The sequence below is a fragment of the Muscardinus avellanarius genome, assembly GCF_963383645.1.
Source record: "Muscardinus avellanarius genome assembly, chromosome: 19".
Lineage (NCBI taxonomy): Eukaryota > Metazoa > Chordata > Mammalia > Rodentia > Gliridae > Muscardinus > Muscardinus avellanarius.
Window position 1 is genome coordinate 17,781,821 of NC_137805.1, and position 20,079 is coordinate 17,801,899.

The following is a 20,079-nucleotide window of genomic DNA, read 5'->3' on the forward strand; positions in this document are numbered from 1 at the left end:
GTGTCAGAGAAACTGGCCGTAGCAGGGGTTGCGAGAGAGCGGTGTGGACTAGGAGGAGGAGACAGGGTCGAGGGGAGACACGTCTCCTCTGAAAGGTGGGAAGGAGGATGCTCTCGCAGGTGCAGAGAGGGGACCGCGGAAGCCCATGGCTGCTCAGCGCTCTCTGTGATGGAGGAGACGTGCTCAGTTGCAAGCGAGGAAGGGTTAGCACAAGTAGGAAGACTAGAAAGGTTGAGACAGAAATGGGAAGATCGGAAAAAGAATTAGAAGGGCCACATGGAGAATGTCACAGGAAGCAGATTAGGACTAAAGAAAAGAAGTAGAAAGCTGATTCTTGTGTGTGTGTGTGTGTGTGTGTGTGTGTGTGTGTGTGTGTGTGTGTGTGTGTGTGGTACTGGGGTTCCTGGAAGCCCTTCTACCTCCGGGCTACACTCCCAGACCTATTTTATACATTTTTATTTTTGGAAACAGGGTCTCTTAAGCCAGCGCGGCTGGCTTCGAACCTGCGCCATCCTCCTGTCTCCGCCTCCCAAGCGCGAGTATTATAAGCGTGCACCATCACGCCCGGCTTGCTGATTCTTATTTAGGTAAATTTTTTTTTACAATTATCCCCTCCTCCAAAAATTAAAATCTTTATACATACCACTGCAGTATTTTTTTTTTCACGAACAACCTATTCTGTCTTTGGGGAACTTTTCTAATTATAAAATAGCATAATTCAAGATAATACAGTGAGGTAATTCGGCAATTTCCAAGTCATTTGATATGTGTTGTTAGATAATTCAAATTATTCAGTACCAAAGGGGTTGTTTGTGTAGTAAAAGGCAGAGTTGCATAACAAGTAAGTCTTGCATTCACACGAAGGGGCCGGCCTCTAACTTCTGTTAGCACAACATCGGCCACCTTTGGGTCTCATAGAACCCAAAGCCAGTTCAGACGGTAACCGCCTGTGAGTGTGAACACGTCATGGTCATTTGTGTTTTCCACTAGATGGTAATAAACCCAAGGCCCATCGTCCGTGCGCACTGCCAGCCTGTAGCTAGGGTTAATTGTGACCTTTGTGCTATTTGAAGATACTCAAAATTTTTATTCTTATTAGTAGAGGATAAGATGTGCTTGGTTTTCCTCGTATCAAATAAGAATATTCATTCTTAAATGACACCATCCTTGGAGACGGTAGAGCCGGACCTTTCATAATATTTAGCTATTTTTAAATGTCAGGCGCAGCTGAGGTTATTGTGCAGCTGGCCCCGGGCCCTCACCAAAAGTCTCCCGTCTTTCGTGCTACTTAAAAGACCGTCAGTACTGGATAGCATTTCCACCTTTGGAAATTTTCCAGGCTCCTCGTGGGAGAGGAAGGCAGGTGTTTTCCTCTGACCTGGGGAAGGCTTCCTTTTTGGCACTTGGCTGATTGAAAGGAGATGTGTGAGCTCAGGAGAGATTTTAGGGGGGGAAAATCTTCCTCCTCCACCACCAGGAGTCTGAAAAGATCAGCTCTCCCGTGCAATCCCACTTGCTCCGGAGGAGGGCGAGTTGGCTGTGGGAGGATTTTCATTACGGAAGGGCAAATAGAGAGTGAATCTCCATCATGTGAATTTTTCAAGGCTTTCACTTTCACGTGCTGGGGGCGCTGCTTCCAGTGGCCTGGAGGCCGGCTAGGGACGCAGGCTGGTCTGGGCGGCCAGGGTGCTACGGGGAGGGGGAGGCATGAATTCCACGTCTGGCCACGGCTGCTCCTGAGTTTTGTGACCTTGAGCAAATTACTTGAAGTTCCCAACCTCTGCTTTTCTCACACATGAAATACAGGGAGGATGCCACCCCCACCCCCTGGGAACCCCTGTTGATTGATTTCTGCCATAATGCCTACGAACGCGCCTCGAACCCTAGAAAGCCTGATACAAACCGAAAGGCAGATTTGCTCTTTAACGGAATCCTCTCGAATTTCCTCGTGGACGATACTTGGCTACCCTGATTTGAATAACTGTGTGTGTCTGAAAGTAATCAAGCTAATGTTGACCTATGGGACTTAGACCCTGCGAGGGTCCCCGTCCAACAGCGTGACGTGCACTTGGCCCTCGGGTCTGTATCCACTTTTTCAACTAACCTCAGACACAGAAAATATTTAGGGGGGAATTTTGACACTACTGGACATGTACAGACTTTCTTCCTGCCGTTATCCCCTATATGGTTCAGGATTATAACTGTTTATGAAGGGTTTGTAATCTAATATGCAAATATTAGACCGTTTTATTTTATTTTATTTTTTGTGGGTCTGGGGACGGAATCCAGGGGCATTCGAACACCAAGCTACACCCCCTGCCCTATTTTTCAGTCTTTATTTTGAAACAGGGTCTCGCTGAGTTGCAAAGGGCCTCACTATGTAGCTGAGGCTGTCTGCAAACCGTGATCCTCCTGTCTCAGCCTCCCGAATGCTGGGATTACAAGCGTGCGCCGCCACGCCCGGCTCTAATACTAGGCCATTTTATATAAAGGGCGTGAGCATGTACTGGCTGGGATATCCACTGGGAAGTCCTGTAACCAATCCCCCTTGGATTTTGAGGGACCACTGTATAGGCAAAGGCTAGGGGAGGGCGCTGGAGCCAGATACCAGCCTTGTATGGCTTTGGCACATCATTGTGCCTCTGTTTTGTTTCTGTTTTGTGCCTGAGATGATTGAACCCAGGGGCATTCTACCTCCGAACTACACCCGCTAGCCTTTTTAATATTTTTAAAAACTTTGAAATAGGATCCATCTCGCCAAATTGCCGAAGCTAGCCTTGAACCTGTGATCTCCTGTCTCAGCCTCCCAGGTCCTAGGATTACAAGTGTAGACTGTGCCCCAGGTTCACCTCATGAGATAGGAATAGTAAAGGTGTTGGCCTCGCTGTGGGGCTGAGAGGACTCACGGGGGGGATTATCCAAGTGAAATACTAGATTATACGCACTTGGAAGTATGGGGCTGATTCCAAGTCTGAAAACATTTAAGCTTTTCAGTAACTTATACACATATAATTATGCACAAATTGACCTCCCTCCTCTCAATGGGTGAAGTATATCCACTTATTTATTTGCTTTGAGAAGCAATTTTTTTTAAAGAAATTAAACCCTGCCTGCCTTTATGTGTAGCTTCTGGAATTCTCTGCCGTCGGCAGCTCCAACATCATCTTCCTTTCCCTTACATGGTTCTAAATGAAGGCTTGTATGAAAGGAGTTGCTGGCTTCAAAGGAAAACCCCGCAGCTGGACCACACATGAAACAACGTCGAACTGAATGATAAAAAACGTCCGTCGATTCCCGTTTAACCTATTTCTGTTCTTTTCCTCTTTTCTTTCTTCTCAGTGCTCACCTGAAGTTTGACAATCTAACCCTGATTTCAACTCATGGACTCCCAGGGAAAAAACTTCTGGGCAGTGAACAAAGGAAGTTCTTGGCAAGCGAGTATGAACTCTATTTGCTTTCTCACTCTGGAGCCCAAACACCCTGGGGCTCATCTTTGGGGATCAAATGCTAACACATTTCAGATCGGAAACGGAAAAGTGAAGGGCTTGACGTTTCTTCAGGAGTTCGGACATCACTTAGGAAATACAAGTTCACACTTAGCAAGGGCGTGTCCCGGAGTGGTGGTGCGGGGATGGATCCTGGGGGCCCAGCACCCCTGCATTTGGGCTTTGAGCACTACTGTCTGCATCGGTCAGGGTGTCTGGCTGGGGTAAGACACCTACCCCGCCACTGTAATCAGGTGCAGATCAGCCGGAGGCCTCCAGTGCCAACCAAGCCACTTGGTCATTTTCATTCCAGTAGAATCACATCATCCATTTTAGAAAATACTGATTTGTTATCACACCGCTTCCAATAATTTTAATTTCCTATAGCAAAACATGGGTACAGAAATATCAGGCTCCCTGCCTCTAGAAACAATCTCTCAATTTTTTTCAATGAAGAGTAAAGGAAATTGTTTCCTCTCAAGGGGTTCAGTTTAGACTCCATGAAGGGACCCTCTTTCCTCTATGAAAAAGACTTCTTTTGCCTTCCAGCAGAGAGAAAAACCACAGCTTTCGTGCCAGCAGAACCAGGCTCATTTTGAACTAATATTCTTATCAAAGTATAAACTATGATTTTTTTTTTCTTTTTGGAAGAATGATATTAGCACGCAGTTTAAAAAAAAAAAAAAAAAAAAAAGGTATAGGGAATCTGAGACAGGAAGACGCCAATGCAGACCTGCCCCTAGCGCTCAGGGCCCAGGCAGAGGATTTTGTTTCTCTGGGCTTTAGATTTTCAATTCTGAGAAGAGTATTGCTGGATTTTTTTTCCCCCCTGAAATTAGCAGAACACCAAGTTCTGGCCAGGGTAGAAGATGAACACAGTGGCCTCCTCTTCCTCTACTGCTCTCCCTTTCTGAGTTACATGGTACCCAGGACATGCTGGCTCTACTGCCGTCTTAAGAGGGGTCTAATTCAATGAGCTGGGTAAGTCTCTGTTTGTCCCTGTGCTGAGCGTGACGGCTCTCTGCCGGCGCCACCCTGCAGTGGCGGACCGCGAGGCCGGGCGGCAGTCGCCCGATGTCCTTGCTGTGGTCCTCGACTCCCTGGGCTCTCGGCTGTCGCCACAGCAACGCTGCAAACCGACACCACAGGCCACGTCCACTCCTCACAGCCCGCGCCGTCCAGCGGGCAGCACCCAGCCTCATGGGGCTCTTTACATTTAAATTAGTTTAAATTAAATGAGACGAGAAACCCAGCTCCTCCTTCACACTGGCCACATCTCAAGGGCTGGAATGGCCACATTTGGCCAGTGGCTACCACACTGCCACAGACAGGAAGTGTGTTCACCACCTCGGAGAGTTCTAGAAAGCTTCGGGCTAAACTCTTCTGTCTTTGACTGTTTTTGCCCTTTCTATTCACACCAGCCGGGCCAATAACTTTAATCTCCCTCAAACACAACAGGTGACTCCCCACCTTGGGGGTCTTTGCTTTTTTTCTCTTAAATGTCACCTCTCCCATGAGACTGGCCCTGACTGCCCCCGGTCCTGTGCAGCCAACACCCCAACACCGAGCCGTCCTCCTTACTCCGCTCTGTATTTTAAGTGGCTACTGACATCCTTCAAACGCGATATAATTTGGCCTTTTCAAACTACATTTATTCTTCATATTCCAAATCCTTCAACGATAACATAAACTCTGCAAGAGCAGGAATCTTTGTTCGCTGACACGGCCCCAGTATCTGGGACCCGGCCTTGCACACAGCAGGCGCTCAATAAAGAATGTGGACTAGAACCCGCAGAATTCCCCCCGGGTAGAGCAGGATCCGGGCGCCAGCACAGCCGGGTCCTCGCAGGGCAGCGCGTGATATCCAAGCTCAGAAACCACTGCTCCAACCGCGAGCAGGAGGCTGCCTGTCAGACGCCCTTGAGCCCTGGGAAAGGAAATGACTTCTGGTCATGGAGTCTACATATAGCAAGTGCACAGGGCACCCACAAACCCAATCATTTAAATTCTCATTCCAGATACGAATTTTGTTTCTTTTTCTTTTGCGGGTCTGGGGATGGAACCCAGGGGCATTCGACCTCCGAGCTACAGCCCCTGATCTATTTTTTATTCTTTATTTTGAAACCGGATCTCACTGAGTTGCAGAGGGCCTCACTAAGGCTGTCCACAAACCACGATCCTCCAGGTCTCAGCCTCCCAAATGCTGGGATGACAAGCGTGCGCCACCACGCCCGGCCCAGATACTAATTTTGAACTTGTCCTTAGCCAGTGTTTTGATCAACTTTTATTGTTATTATTATTATTTTTTTTTTTGGAATAGCCATTCTTGTGTGCCTCCTCCCCTGCCCATCCTCTTCCCTCTGACCAACACCTCTGGTCCTGATGCAGGCCAGTGACCTCCCTGAGGAGGAACAGGAAGCAGAGGAAGCCACTGATTGGACAATCAGCCCTGAGTCGTTGAAAGTTACTTGTACCAGTCCCCTTTCTCGGAGGGTCTCAATTAACCCTCTATAAATCCTCCAAGGTCCTTTCCAGTTCTGATGGGTTTTGTTTGTTGTTGTTTTGGGTCCTGGGGATTGAACTCAGGGGCGTTCTATTCCCAAGATGATCCCCTAACCCCCTCCCCTTTTTTAAAATTTTGAAGCAGGGTCTCACTAAGTTGCTGAAGGTCTCACCAAATTGCTGAGGCTGTCCTTGAACCCCAAATCCTCCTGTCTCAGCCTCCCAAGTCCTGGGACGGTAGACGGGCACCGCTGCACCCTGCTCCAGCTCCGAAGGGTCCCATTGCCTGAGGTCTCCTCTGACTTAGACCCGCTCCTGTGGACTTGGCTTCTAACTGTGCACCTGGAGCTTTCAGTTTGGGGGCTTCACAGTGTTGGGCAAGCAGGCTACTCCTCATATGCCTCTTCCAGAAATTTCCCCACCCTGAATTTCTGTTTTTTGCCCCCCCCCCTTCCTTATCTGTCTTCAGAACTTTCTAAAAAGACCACCTTTCCTATCCCTCGCCTGCTCCACGGTGCTGGGGATGGAGCCTGGGATTTGCACGTGCGGGGCCAGTGTTCTTCTACCACTGGGCTACACGCACAGGACCCTTTCACGTGCTTTCTGAACCAGGGCCCAGTTCACTGGAGAAGCATGGAGTTTCACTGATACCCCTTTTGGGGTTCCTTCTCTTTTGTTCTGGGGAGCCCTGGTGGGGGCATCTCCCTTATCACCAAGCCATCTCACGTTAGAATTTTAACACTTATTAACTCTGCTTAGGAAGTAATTTTGGGGGGAAATGTCACTTAAAGTCTCCAACAGATAACTTCCCTCACCTGGCAGGGAAACTAAAGAAGGTCGGATAAAAAGTAATATCCATTTCTTCAGTGCGCGGCAGTCGCCCACACAGTGAGGCTTGTGTTTTGTTTTGTTTTGTTTTTGTGGTACTGGGGATGGAATCCAGGGGCTTTCTACCTCTGGGCTCCACTCCCAGACCTATTTTATATTTTATTTGGAAACAGGGTCTCACTAAGTTGCTGAGAGCCTCGCTAAGTAGCTGAGGCTGGCTTCCAACCTGTGCGATCCTCCTGTCTCGGCCTCCCGAGCGCGGGGATGACAAGCGTGCGACACCGCGCCCGGCTCACAGTGAGGTTTTAGAATGAGGAATGTCTCTCAGAGCAGTGACTGACCGCACAAGCCAGTGGCCCACCTCGTCAGAGCTCCCCTCTGCATCTGAGGAACGATTCCCCAAAATTAGCTAGCGTCCCCGCTGCCTGTCCTGCTGGGCAGCGCTCCAGCCTATAGCTCCCAAATCGGCCCTGATATTGTCAACACCACAGTCCTCCCATCGTTAAAAAAAAAAAGCACTGTCCTAGCCTTTCGGGAATTTCCCCAAGAGCTTTCATCTGTGGGCGAATCCTCCTGACTGATGCCTGTGCACTCACCAGGCCTCATTTTCCCTCATCTTGGACAGGAGGGACTGAGGCAGGCAGGAGCGCTCCTGCATGGGCCTCCCTCAAATGTACGGGCCCAGAAAGTTTCCTGTCTTCCTGTAAAGCCATCAAATGGCTTAAAAAAAAAATTTCATCTCACTACCCATTATCTTCCTGTGGCAGACCGGTCTCTGATTTTCTGGGTTTTATTAAGAAGAAATTTTCTTGTTCTTCTGTGTTGTTTCACGGAGAGATACAAAGCCCGGCGCGCCCAGCCCCTTCACGGGGCCCATAACAGGGTCTAATGGGCGTCCATTACTAGAATTCTCTTTGTGTGAGACCAGGCTCATGTATGGATCAAAAAGAAAAAAAAGTCCTCCCATTACCAGTGGAAAATCCTGTTTGCTTCCGAAGAGTAAACAGTATTATGTATCATTAATATTATTTTGAATAGCACCCTCACGTACGCATCCCACTTGACAGGGCAGCATCACTGTCTCCCTCCCCTTCCTCCCCACAAGAGTCCAGGCGCCTCGGGCAGGCGGTGCCCCGCTGAGGGGTGAAGACGCGGGACGCGGGGTCCCGGGCCCAGGCGCACTGACAGTGATCAAGAACGCAGACCCTCCCGGCACACGTCTCTCTGGAGACGATTATGCAGCCCAAATTTAGTTATTTTTTTCTTTCTTTCTTTTATTTTTCTCCTCCTCCTCCTCCTCCTCCTCCTTTTTTTTAACTGGGGATTGATTGAACCCAGGGCATTCTACCTCCGAGCAACATCCCCAGCCCTGGTTTTTTTTCTTTTTCAGAACTGAGGACTGAATCCAGGAGAGCATCTACCTCGGAGCTACACCCCCAGCCCTATTTTTTATTCTTTATTTTGAAACAGGGTCTCACTAGCTTGCAAAGGGTCTTACTAAATAGCTGAGGCTGTCTGCAAACCGCGATCCTCCCGTCTCAGCCTCTCGAATGCTGGGATTACAAGTGTGCGCCACCACGCCCGGCCCCCGGCCCTATTTTTTATTCTTTATTTTGAAACGGGGTCTCACAAGTTGCAGAGGGCCTCACGAAGGAGCTGAGGCTGGCGGAGAATCGCGATCCTCCTGTCTCAGCCTCCCAAGCGCTGGGATTACAAACGTGCACCACCACACCCGCCTCTTATTTTTATTTTGAAACAGGGTCTTGCTACATTGCTGAGGCTGGCCTCGAACCCAGGCTTCTCCTGCCTCAGCCTCCCAAGTACTGAGATTACACACACGTGCTACCTGGCTAAATTTATTTATTTATTTATTTATTTATTTATTTATTTATTTATTTATTTATTTGGGGGAAGGATGGAACCCGGGGGCATTAAGCGACATCCCCAGCTCTATTTTTTATTCTTTATTTTGAAACAGGGTCTCACTGAGTTGCAGAGGGCCTCACTAAGTAGCTGAGGCTGCACGAGAACTGCGATCCTCCTGTCTCAGCCTCCCGAATGCTGGGATCACACGTGTGTGCCACCACGCCTGGCACCTAGCTACATTTAAATGAAACACTTCATTTTCCTGTCACTGTCCGCCTTTTGTCTTCAGAGAAGGATCATGAAGAGGTCTTTTACTCAAGGTCAAACCTTTCAGAATGTTCTGGAAACATTCTTCACCAATCTCTTTAAATAAACCCAAAGCCAAAGAAAACCCACTCTTGTCACATTCCAGAAGAGCGCTCAAACTCAACAGAACCTAGAAAACAAAAGCCACTCAGCCACCAGCACCTCGAAACCCCGGTCTTAACACGCACCCTGCCCTGATGTCCCCGAAAGCGCCGGCTCCCTGTCAATCACCTGTGCCGCGAGTCTCTAGGGATTGTGCTGCGGGGAACATCGCTCCCTAATTGACAAGTTCTCTAAAGTTAAGTGAGCTTCGTTGTTCTGGCACGAGGCCCTACAGTAATTCTATGAAGGAATCACTTATTAAAAATTATTAGCAAGCCCGGGCGTGGTGGCGCACGCTTGTCATCCCCGCGCTTCGGAGGCGGAGACAGGAGGATCGCACTGGTTCGAAGCCAGCCACACGCGCTGGCTTAGGAGACCCTGTTTCCAAATAAAAATATAAAATGGGTCTGGGAGTGTAGCCCAGAGGTAGAAGGGCTTCCAGGAACCCCAGTACCACCACCACCAAAAAAAAAAAATTATTATCAAGCAGAAAGGGTCTTCAGTATTCTGGATTCTGACACTGCTTTGGGGGTCCTCGCAGTGCCGCCTCCTCCTGCCTCATTCCCTTAGAATCTGTGGTCACTCTGACAGTTATCAGCTAAAATGGATGTGCAACCAGCCTGGGACAGAAGTAGAAGAAAGAGAAGTAACCAGGCGTGGTGGTGCACGCCTGTAATCCCAGGACTTGGAAGGCTGAGACAGGAGGACCTCAGGTTTGTGGCCAGTCTCAGCAATTTAGCAAGATCCTCATAGCAACACCTGTTTGAAAATTTTTTTTTAAAAAAAGTTTTTTAAGGGCTGAGGGTGAGCCAGGTGTGGTGGCGCACGCTTGTAATCCCAGTAACTTGGGAGGCTGAGACCGGAGGACCGCGGTTTGCGGACAGCCTCAGCTACTTAGTGAGGCTCTCTGCAATTTAGTGAGACCCTGTCTCAAAAATAAAAATACAAAATAGGGCTGGGGGTGTACCTCGGAGGTCAAATGCCCCTGGGTTCCATCCACAGATCCCCACACACACACACACACAAAGGCTGAGGGTAGGTAGGTAGAATGGCCTTGAGTTTAACCCTCAGTGCCAAAAAAAAAAAGTAGTACAAATGCTTTCTCTCTTCCTCTCCTCTCCTCTCCTCTCCTCTCCTCTCCTCTCCTCTCCTCTCCTCTCCTCTCCTCTCCTCTCCTCTCCTCTCTCCTCCTCCTCCTCCTCCTCCTCCTCCTCCTCCTCCTCCTCCTCTTCTTCTTCTTCTTCTTCTTCTTCTTCTTCTTCTTCTTCTTCTTCTTCTCTCTCTCTCTCTCTCTCTCTCTCTCTCTCTCTCTCTCTCTCTCTCTCTCTCTCTCTCTGTCCCTTGTGGGCTGGCCTAAGCCAGGTAGAACAATTTAGCTTCAGTGGGAAGATGTCAATTTGTGACCAAGTGTTTCCTGAAGCCCAGTCTCCTAGTACCAGTCGTGGTAAGCTCCCAGCAAGAGCGCAGCTTTGGCCCACTGGGGGACTGGACCCCGCTCACCAGATGTCTAATTAAAGCCCGCTGCCAGCTGCTCGGACGTCGCTCAGAAGCTTCTCTCTCTGCAGCCACAGCTTTAATGATAAAGATTTTGCGTTGATGTCGCTGTCCTCCTGGGTTAATGTGGTGGTTGGAAGAATGACAGCCATAGACCGGGCGGCCAAACAGGTGGTGGTGTCTGAGGACGAAATCGTGCCGTACGACCACCTCATCCTCTGCACCGGGCAGCAGTACCAGGTGAGGCTGGAGCCCGCCGCGGTGGATCCGCGTCCCGGGCGCCCGCTCTCTGGGTAAAGAGCATTCTTTCTTGCCCGGACAGCTGCCACTGAGTCCATAAAAGCAACTCTCCAAGCCCCGCGCACCCTCCCAGGAGCCCATTCCAGCAAGAACGCTGTGCCCGAGAAGCACAGTCACAGCCCGCTGGACAAATGTCACTCAGACTGTCGCCCCAAAGTCTAACACTTGACGGCTCACCAAAGCCGGATCCAGACGCGGCCAGGCACGCGTTCCTGGTAAATTAATTTATGCCTCGAGAGGCTAACGTTTGGCGATGGCGACCTGCTCGCGCAGAAGTGTTCCAAACACGCGCGCCTTCTGTCAACCCTTATTTTATTTTGTCTCTCAGTTCGACGGCTTGCCCGGTGGCCATGCTTTCTGCGTGATTATTTTCTGAAGCCCTCTTCCACTCGAGTGTGGCTGGCCACAACCGAGGCTGTGCAGTGTCGTGGGGCAACGGTCTTTGTTTTTTTCGTTAGTTATTTTTTCGGCACTGGGGATCGAGCCTCCAATCTACACCCCTAGCCTTTTATATTTATTTACTTATTTATTTACTTATTTATTTATTTTTGGTGGTACTAGGGGGTGGAACCCAGGGGTTTTTCTACCTCCGGGTTATACTCCCAGACCTATTTTATACTTTATTTGGAAACAGGGTCTCACTAAGTTGCTGAGAGCCTCACTAAGTAGCTGAGGCTGGCTTCGAACCTGCGCGATCCTCCTGTCTCTGCCTCCCAAGCGCGGGGATTACAAGCATGCGCCACCACGCCCAGCCACCCCTAGCCTTTTAATTAAAAATAATAATTTAAGCCGGGCGTGGTGGCGCACGCTTGTAATCCCCGCGCTTGGGAGGCAGAGACAGGAGGATCGCGCAGGTTCGAAGCCAGCCGCGCGCACTGGCTTAGGAGACCCTGTATCCAAATAAAAATGTAAAAATAGGTCTGGGAGTGTAGCCCAGAAGTAGAAGGGCTTCCAGGAACCCCAGTACCACCAAAAATAAAATAATATAATAATAATAATAATAAATAATAATAATAAATAATAATAATAATTTAGCTCAAAACCCAACTTGAATATTTTGATATGCTTTTATTGGTGTATCATAACTTGGTATCGTATTGAGGTTTAGTGTGATAGAAAATGAACATGGAACCCTGTGCCTTTCCCTCCAGACCCTGCCCCTCCTCCTATCCCTCCATTTATAATATTTAAATTGGTATGAAGAGCATCGTGGGTGTCTTATTTTGAAACAGCAGCTCACAGAGTCTTCAAGGGTCTGGCTAAGTTGCTGAGACTGGCCTTGAGCCTACGATCCTCCTGCCTCTGCCCACCAAGTACTGGAATTACAGGTGTGTGCCACCATGCTCAGGCGACAGCTACTTTAATAGTCTCACTTTGTAGAACACATTAGCGTTTTGTGGGGCCTATAAAAATGAGGTTTCTCTCTAATGAAAAGAGATTGATTGATTGATTGGTGGTATTTGGCCAGGGGCAATCTACCACCGAGCTCTACCCCAACTCTTTTTTTATTTTTTATTTTTTTAATTTTGAAATTAAAAAGAAGATGGCCTTGGATCCGCCATCTTCCTTTCTCAGCCTCCCAAGTACTGGGATTATAGGCATGTGTCCCTGTGTCGGGCTAAGATTCACTTTATGACTCGGGGATGGGGTTTTAGACCAGCCAGTGATGGTCGTGGATTCTGTGCTGGGGTGAATATGTTACCTTTACACTTCTGGACCCGAGGAGGCAGCACCCAGGACAAGGGCCACCATGCCCAGCTTGAGACGGGTTCCTAGCCAGCTCCCTGGGGAGGCCCTTGCTGCTTCTATTCAGACCGCATTTCGACTACCCTGCATGAGCCTGGCCGTCCACCTAGCCCCAGGTGGGAAAGGTAGATTTTAAAATTTTAAAAACCCAAAGAAGTCTTATTCTCAAAGGGTGGAAAAGGATTTGTTTGTTTGTTTTCCTGATTTAAGGACAAAATTAACTGGCAGAACACCTCATTTTGATATTTAAACATTTTTCTTTCTCTCATTTTCTTTTTTCTTTTTTTAGTGGCACTAGAGTTTGAACCCAGGGGCATTCTATCTCTGAGCTAAACCTCAAGTCCTGTTTTATTTTTAGTTTGAAGTGGGGTCTTGCTAGGTTGATGAGAGTCTCACTGCTTGATCATCCTGTCTCAGCCTCCCAAGTACTGAGATCACAGGCGTGTACCAGCAAGCCCAGCCTCTTTCTTTTAAAAACATTGACCAAGTTACGTTATGTGAATGTATCACACTGAATCCCACTGTTAAATAGTTATCATATAGCTATAATGCACCAATTTAAAAAAAAAAAAAAGCCAGGTGTGATGGTGCAGGGCTGTAATCCCAGTACTTGGGAGATTGAGACAGGAAGATCACAGGTTCCAGGCTCAACTCAGAGGTAGACTACCCCTGGATTCAATTCACAGCAACAAAAACAAACAAAGGAGGAAAGAAAGAAAGAAGGAAAGAAAGAAAGAAAGAAAGAAAGAAAGAAAGAAAGAAAGACCATTTAGCCAGAAGAAAACCCCAGGTACCATGGCTGGTACCCCTTGCCTGCCCATTGGCTCCAGCTGCCGCCGGTGGCCGAGTGCTTTGGAAGCTGAGCGGAGGACCCGGCCGGCTGCCCAGAGACTCGGGCAGCTGCCCATGTGTGTCCAGCTGCCCCTACAGCTTTAGTTAGCTGCACATTAAGCTCTCGCCCTTTTTAGAGTGGAAAAAATGAAATGAAGAAGTGGTAAAGGGAGTTCCAATTTAATTTTTCCAGAAGGACATCAAAATCAAAAGTACATAGACGGAGAGAAAGGGCAGCCGAAGCCCCAGGGACCCTCCCACTCTTTTCTAGTTCTTTCTCTTGAGCTCTCTCATGGTTTGGGCCCAATTTTGTACAATGACCTAACATGATGAAAATAAAGACTGAACCCAAAGCAAGAAGATAACCTATCAGGAAATATCATTTGCAAGCCGGAACCTCTAACAGACCTTGTAAATGGCCTGCCTCGCTCTAGAACACCTGCAGGAGTTTTGATACCCATCAGCGTAATCAGGAAATCTGCGCCCGGGGTGGAGGCTTACCTTGTCCTGCAGGCTGGGCGTGAGGAGGGCCTTCTCGCCCGGTCCACTTCCCGAGGCCGCCGCTTCGGAGGCCTGCGCTCTCCTTCAGCGCTGGTCCCGTCGCTCCCGTTAGCCTGTATGGACATTCTAATCCTGATCTGAAGTTGACCGCCGGCGATATTCACGGCATCTCCAGCTTAGATGGCGATTTGCCATTTAGGGAGCTCACGTTCAGTAGCCTGCAACTCCCTTATCCCCCTTCTTTTTTATTTTTTAGTTATTTTTGCATTTATTTATTTATTGCAAAACTGGAGATTGAACCCAGGGGCATTCTGCCTCTGAGCTGCACCCCCAGTCAGATTCTTTATTTTGAAACAGGGTCTCACTGAGTTGCAGAGGGCCTCACTAAGTAGCTAAGGCTGGCTGCGAACCAGGATCCTCCTATCTCAGCCTCCCAAATGCTGGGATGATGAGTGTGCGCCACCACACCCAGTTTCCTATTTTTTATTCTTTATTTACAATTTTTATTTGTAGATATATTTGCTGCACTATAGTCTCACATCCTAATGTGGATCGTGTTGACAATGGCATAGTCTTTATTTTGAAACAGGGTCTCACTATATTGCAGAGGGCCTCACTAAATAGCTGAGGCTGACTGTGAACCTGCAACCCTCCTATCTCAGCCTCCCAAGTACTGGGATTACAAGCATGCACCACCACATCCAGCCCCTTGCCCCACTTCTGTCAATTTTCATTATTATTATTATATTATCATTATTGATTATATTGGTGGATACATGCCAGCTTTGAAAACCCACTCCAAATTAGCTTCCAAATGAGACCACAGAGCCACATGACTCGTAGACAGTTGCCTGCCCCACCCCTGGACTTGGCTAACTTTGTAAAGAAGAAGGACATAAATTTGTCAGGTCTAAATCAAATGGACTTGGCACTGACCAAGAAAAAACCGTGGCATGGACAGTTCTAAGAGGCGGCGACCCCTGGAAGCCAGCAGATGGGTCAACTCCCTCCTACCAAGCCAGAGAAGGAGCTGGAGACGCTAGTTTGCAGTGGGTCTGATACGAGTCAGCAGTGCGGTGTGGCTGAGAGGCTCGTTACGTATAGACTGCGTACATGAAAGTGGGGTAAACACAGAGGATTGCAGCTCCAGGCAGAGGCTGCTGTGAACAGGCGGCAGAGAGAGCTGTCTGCACCTTGTGCCTCCTGTGACCAAGAGCGGCACTCTCCACCATTCGGCAGCACCTCGTAGGAAGAGGCCTCGCGTTGAAGATGGTTAAAAGGAAAAGTAACCGTGTAAGATCAAAGCAGAACTCCTCTTTTGAAACACAGCTGCAAATTCTCTGATGCTTTTCCTGTCCGCGAGGTGGAGTCCGTCTGCGTCTCCTCCTGGAAAGCTGGGCAGCCTGTGACAGTCACTCAAGACGTGCTAGAAGAAAACTGTCTTTACCCAAGAAAAATACTGCCTCATCGAGTCCAAGCAAAATCAAAGAAAAAAAGTTCTCAGCTACATTTTACATTTTAGCAGATGTCAGAGAATGAGACATTTCTCATAAGATGATGCCAGGGAGAATGAACTTCAAAAGAAGAATAACAGATTGCCCAGCGCACCCCCAAAAGGACAAATAGAAGGCGGGCATAAACATGTCTTCTGTCGTGTTAAATGCTGAAAGAAAATGAGGTTACACAGGATTTTGAGAAAAAATGAACATTCGATACTTAAATGCTCACTTGAGCACTTCATATATGAAGATAGCAGAGATCCATTCTTTTATGTGAAAGGCCTCAGAAAAATTATGATTCCAGATTTTTAATGTGTACTCTAAATAATGAGACACACAAAAAAACTTCAGAACATCATAATGGTAGACGAGGACAGGTGGCAAGCACCAGAGTACCACAGATGTTCTTTTCGCTAAATAAATTTTGTAAATCTAAAAACCACAAAACAGAAACAATATCTTAATCTAAGTTAATCTAATAAAGACCAAGAAACTAGTGAAAATAGGAAGAAGGGTGTCAGGAGAGGAATATGACTTGTCTGAAGCGGGGAAGCCAAAAGGCGGTATTTTATTGTCGACTCGTTTATATTTAGAGGAAAAAATCAGGCAAAAGGATGCTTTTGAATCATGTAAAGAAATTTGCCTTCCAAATCCTGAGACCGTGAAAGGGGAGAAGACGATGGAAATAGCCGCAAATGTTAGAAGTGAAATTACAAACCAGGATGATGTGGGGGGGAAAAAAGATGTTCTAGAACAGTGAATGTCACGGCTGCAAACCACCCTGTTACGAGATTAAGACCGTCTTCACGCTGAATTCAAAACACAAGAGAAATGACGCCAAGTATTAAAAAATAGAAGTAGTAAAAATGCGCAGTTACAGATTCACAGTCAGGCAGATTCACACGGCCATTAGGAAGAGCAAGCCCTACAAAGTCAAACTGGAGACAGAAAAGCGTCACGCTGACAGAGGCGGAGTTCACGGTAACAGTGCAGAGGCTGCGAGCCTGTCACCTGCTGACCTTGACCGTGTCAGAGGACCTGCCCCAAGAACAGAGGGCTGAACACCTGGCTCGTTGGGCTGGCGTCTCAGACGTCCATTGGCAAAGGGAAAGAGCAAGTGTCGGGGGTCCAGAGGCTCCGCGTCACTTCCCACGTTCAGCCAGAGGGCTGGAGAGTGAAGGCAGACAGGATGACCAGGCAGTTCTCGAATACTTGAAGGGTTTTCATGCAGAAGGCAAAGTAGGCTTGTACAGCGCAGCCGCAGGAAACAGATCCGGGACACCTCCCACAGCGGCCGTGGGGATTCCGTGCTCATTCCCCCAAAGAAACAACTTCCTAACGGTGTGAAAGGCTGAGAGTCTGGCGCCAACTTCAGGAGGGCCAGCCAGCCCAGGAGGCAGGAGTGCGTTGTCCTGGGTGACCTCGCCAGGGCAGTAAACGTCTCCCTGAGGGTAGCCAGAGTTTCCCAGAAGATGGACAGATAGCAGCTGATATTTCACTCTGAGGTTCCTGTCTGAGAGGGAGGGAACTCCGACCCAAGTGGCTTGCTTGCCTGAGGTCGTCTCTACTGCAAGTGGACTTTCTGCCCATCGGAGTTACAGAGCGACCCCTGCCCCTGCGCCTGCGCCGTCCCTATGCAGGGCAGCTGGCGTGGCGCTTCCATTGAAGGTCTCAGCTTACCTGCGATGGCCGGACCTGGAGTGTCCCCCAAAGCCTGTGTTGAAAGCATGGTCCCCCAGGGCAGTAAGCCAGAGGCGGGCCTTTGGGGAAGTGACCGGTCTGCAGAGCGCTGACCTCAGCAGCGCCTTCATCCATTCATGGCCCAGGGGGCTACTGGGAGGGGGACGGAGCCGAGACGCAGGTCGCTGGGGCGCGCCCTGGGAGGGTTATCTTTTTCCAGCCCCATCTCCTCCCCCAGTGTGGCCTTACAGAAAAGGGGAGCTTTCGTTCCCACCCATGTGAGTGTCAAAGGTGAGAGGTCACAGGTTACATACAGGTGGCTCTGTGTCAAGAGAGATGGATTGTTCAAGGAGGGAGAGACTATTCCTTATGATTTTCATGAACATAATAATCCACTTTTCTTGTTATTTATTTTTCCCTATCCTCTCAATATGCTTCACCTTCAAACCCTGATATAATTGCTTCTGTGGCAGATTGTCCTCACCAAACGCGGCCACATCAAACCCAGTTCCGCGTCCTCTCCCAGAGCCCTGCTCTCCAGCATGAAGACACGGGGTCTGGGTCCTGAGCCTGGGCAGGCCCCGGGGCTTGTCTCCGTGGACGGGATATGGTGGCAGAGACACTGCTCAGCTTCCAGGACAAGGCTAGAAAATAATACTGAGCTTTCTACTGGTTCCCCCCTCTCCGACAGCGCTTGGCCTCGAAGCCCTCCACCATGTTAGGAGGGAGCCCAAGCCATGTTGAGAGCAGCATGTGGGTGCTCTGCGTCACAGCCCGCACCCGCTGCCAGACAGACGACGGCAACGCGGTCTTAGCGTTGAGTCCCCAGCATGTTTTGTGGGGGAAAGAAATGGGATTGAAATACTTTATCTCCAGATAATTTTACCCCCAGCTATTAAGTCAGCCTTGGCTTTTGAGTCTCCCCATCTGAGGCCCCAGACATTGTTGTAGAGCAGAGATACCGCGTCTCCTAACTTGCTCTGTCTGAATTACTGACCTGTGCAGTCTGGCAGTTTAGTAGGCAGTTGTTCTATCCCAGGAGTTTTGGAATAATGTATTGTACAGGTGTTATTTGTTACACAGCATTAGCTAACCAGAGAAATTCCTGCTTCTTTTCTCTACCCTCAATTAAAGTCCGATTAATTAATTGTATCTGGAGACAGAAAAAGATATGCCTGTAATGGAAATCACCAAGTATACTTATTTTATTTCATTCTATTCTATTCTGGTGCTGGGGGTTGCACCCAGGGGCATTCTATTCTGCCATTAATCTGCACCACCAGCCCTATCTATTTTTTTTTATACTGACACAGAGACTCTCTAAGTTGCTGAGGCTAGCCTCGAACCTGTGATCCTCCCATCTCAGCCTCCCAAGTACTGGGATTACAGTGTGTACCACTGCGCCCAGCTACTTTATTATTTTTTTCAAAGCTGCGTCAGAGCTTCACCTGTTTTCCGGCTTACCATTCTCAGGTCCCGTGCCCCACAGGGGCTGATATTAGAGAACACCCGACGAACAGAGAAGTCCCAGACGTCAGTAAAAGGCGGTACACAGGGAAGCTTCCTCGCAACCTCTTTACCCTCAACGACGAGGACGACTGCTTTAAGGCGCTTACTTGGATCAGGAGCGACTCCATCCCCACAGAAGGTGAGGATGTCGGCGGCCGCGCATCTCTGCAGAATCGCGCTTGATTTTTATAATGAATCTCATTCTTCATCTCGTTCCAGTATATAATTAGTGCCTAATTAATTCCGACCAAATCATTCATCTGTCATGCTTTGTTTTCCAGATTAATTTACAACTTGTTGTCATTTCTGGATCCCCAGCATGTTTGCTGGGGGAAAGAAAAAGGCTTGAGATAGTTTAATTATCTATAATTATTTTATTACACAAAATGAATATCCAAAGAGCAAAGCATGGCTCAAATCATTAACTAATTAAAGAATAATTTAATAAGCAAACATGTTTAGCAATTATATGGAAAATATGTCTCCTTTTGTGAGACTGAAAGGACCGAGGAAGAAAGAGAAAGGCCGCGTCGCCGGGCCGTGGGCCTCTCCTCCTCACCAGGCATCGCCCGTCTCGCTGGCACACGCTCACATCGCCTGCCACTTTCTGAACAGAAACGAGAAAGTGGGACGGGGGTGCAGATGCCTTCGCCTCTCAGACGCGTCTCCATTTCTGCAAGCGTCGTCTTCTTCATCGAGATTGTTTGACTCTTTTAGGGGGAGAGCAGAATGCTGCTATTGAACCCAGACACATGCCACCTCCAAGCCACACCCCCAGCCCTTTTTGATTTACTTTGTATTTATTTTATTTTATTTTACTTTATCTTATTGTGGTACTGGGGATGGAACCCAAGGGCATTCTACCTCCAAGCTACCCCCCCCCCAGCCCAATTTTTAGTCTTTGTTTTGAAACAGGATCTCAGTGAGTTGCAAAGGGCTTCACTAAGTAGCTGAGGCTGGCTGTGAACCCACATCCTCCTGTCTCAGCCTCACAAGTGCTGGGATTATAAGCATGCATCACCATGCCTGGCCCCAGCCCTTCTTATTTATTTAGTTGCTTATTTTTAATTTGGATACAGGGTCTTGCTAAGTTACTGAGGGTTTTGTTAATTGATAAGGCTGGCCTTGAACCTGCAATCCTCCTGTCTCAGCCTCTCAAGCCCTGGGGCCACGGGCATGGCCCTTTAAGCAACCAGAAGGAGCTGGGCTGCCTCTGCAGCGTTAGCTGAAGCCCGACTTCCTGCACGTTCACCTTACCCGCGGCCAGAGCAGCCAGTGGTTGGGTTCCACGGCTGCCGTGGTCAGAACTGGGATTCGAATCCCGACCTTCATTTCTAAGCGCCCAGAAAGAGGGTGCCAACAGGAAAACCTCGACGTGCTCATTTGGCCGATCTATTCATTTAAGTGAAACGTGATTCTATTCATTAATA

At 48.5% G+C, this 20,079-nt stretch overlaps 1 protein-coding gene across 1 annotated transcript in view; it reads left to right on the forward strand.

The window, feature by feature from the left end:
* Positions 1 to 20,079, forward strand: part of CFAP61 (cilia and flagella associated protein 61) — a gene marked incomplete at both ends in the record, with an annotated part of 217,726 nt that overhangs the window by 136,331 nt on the left and 61,316 nt on the right. Inside the window, 3 exons of the mRNA XM_080716442.1 lie at positions 3,340 to 3,438; positions 10,655 to 10,823; positions 18,614 to 18,788. Coding sequence (XP_080572568.1) covers positions 3,340 to 3,438; positions 10,655 to 10,823; positions 18,614 to 18,788 — 443 coding nt within the window. The remainder of the gene's footprint in view (positions 1 to 3,339; positions 3,439 to 10,654; positions 10,824 to 18,613; positions 18,789 to 20,079) is intronic.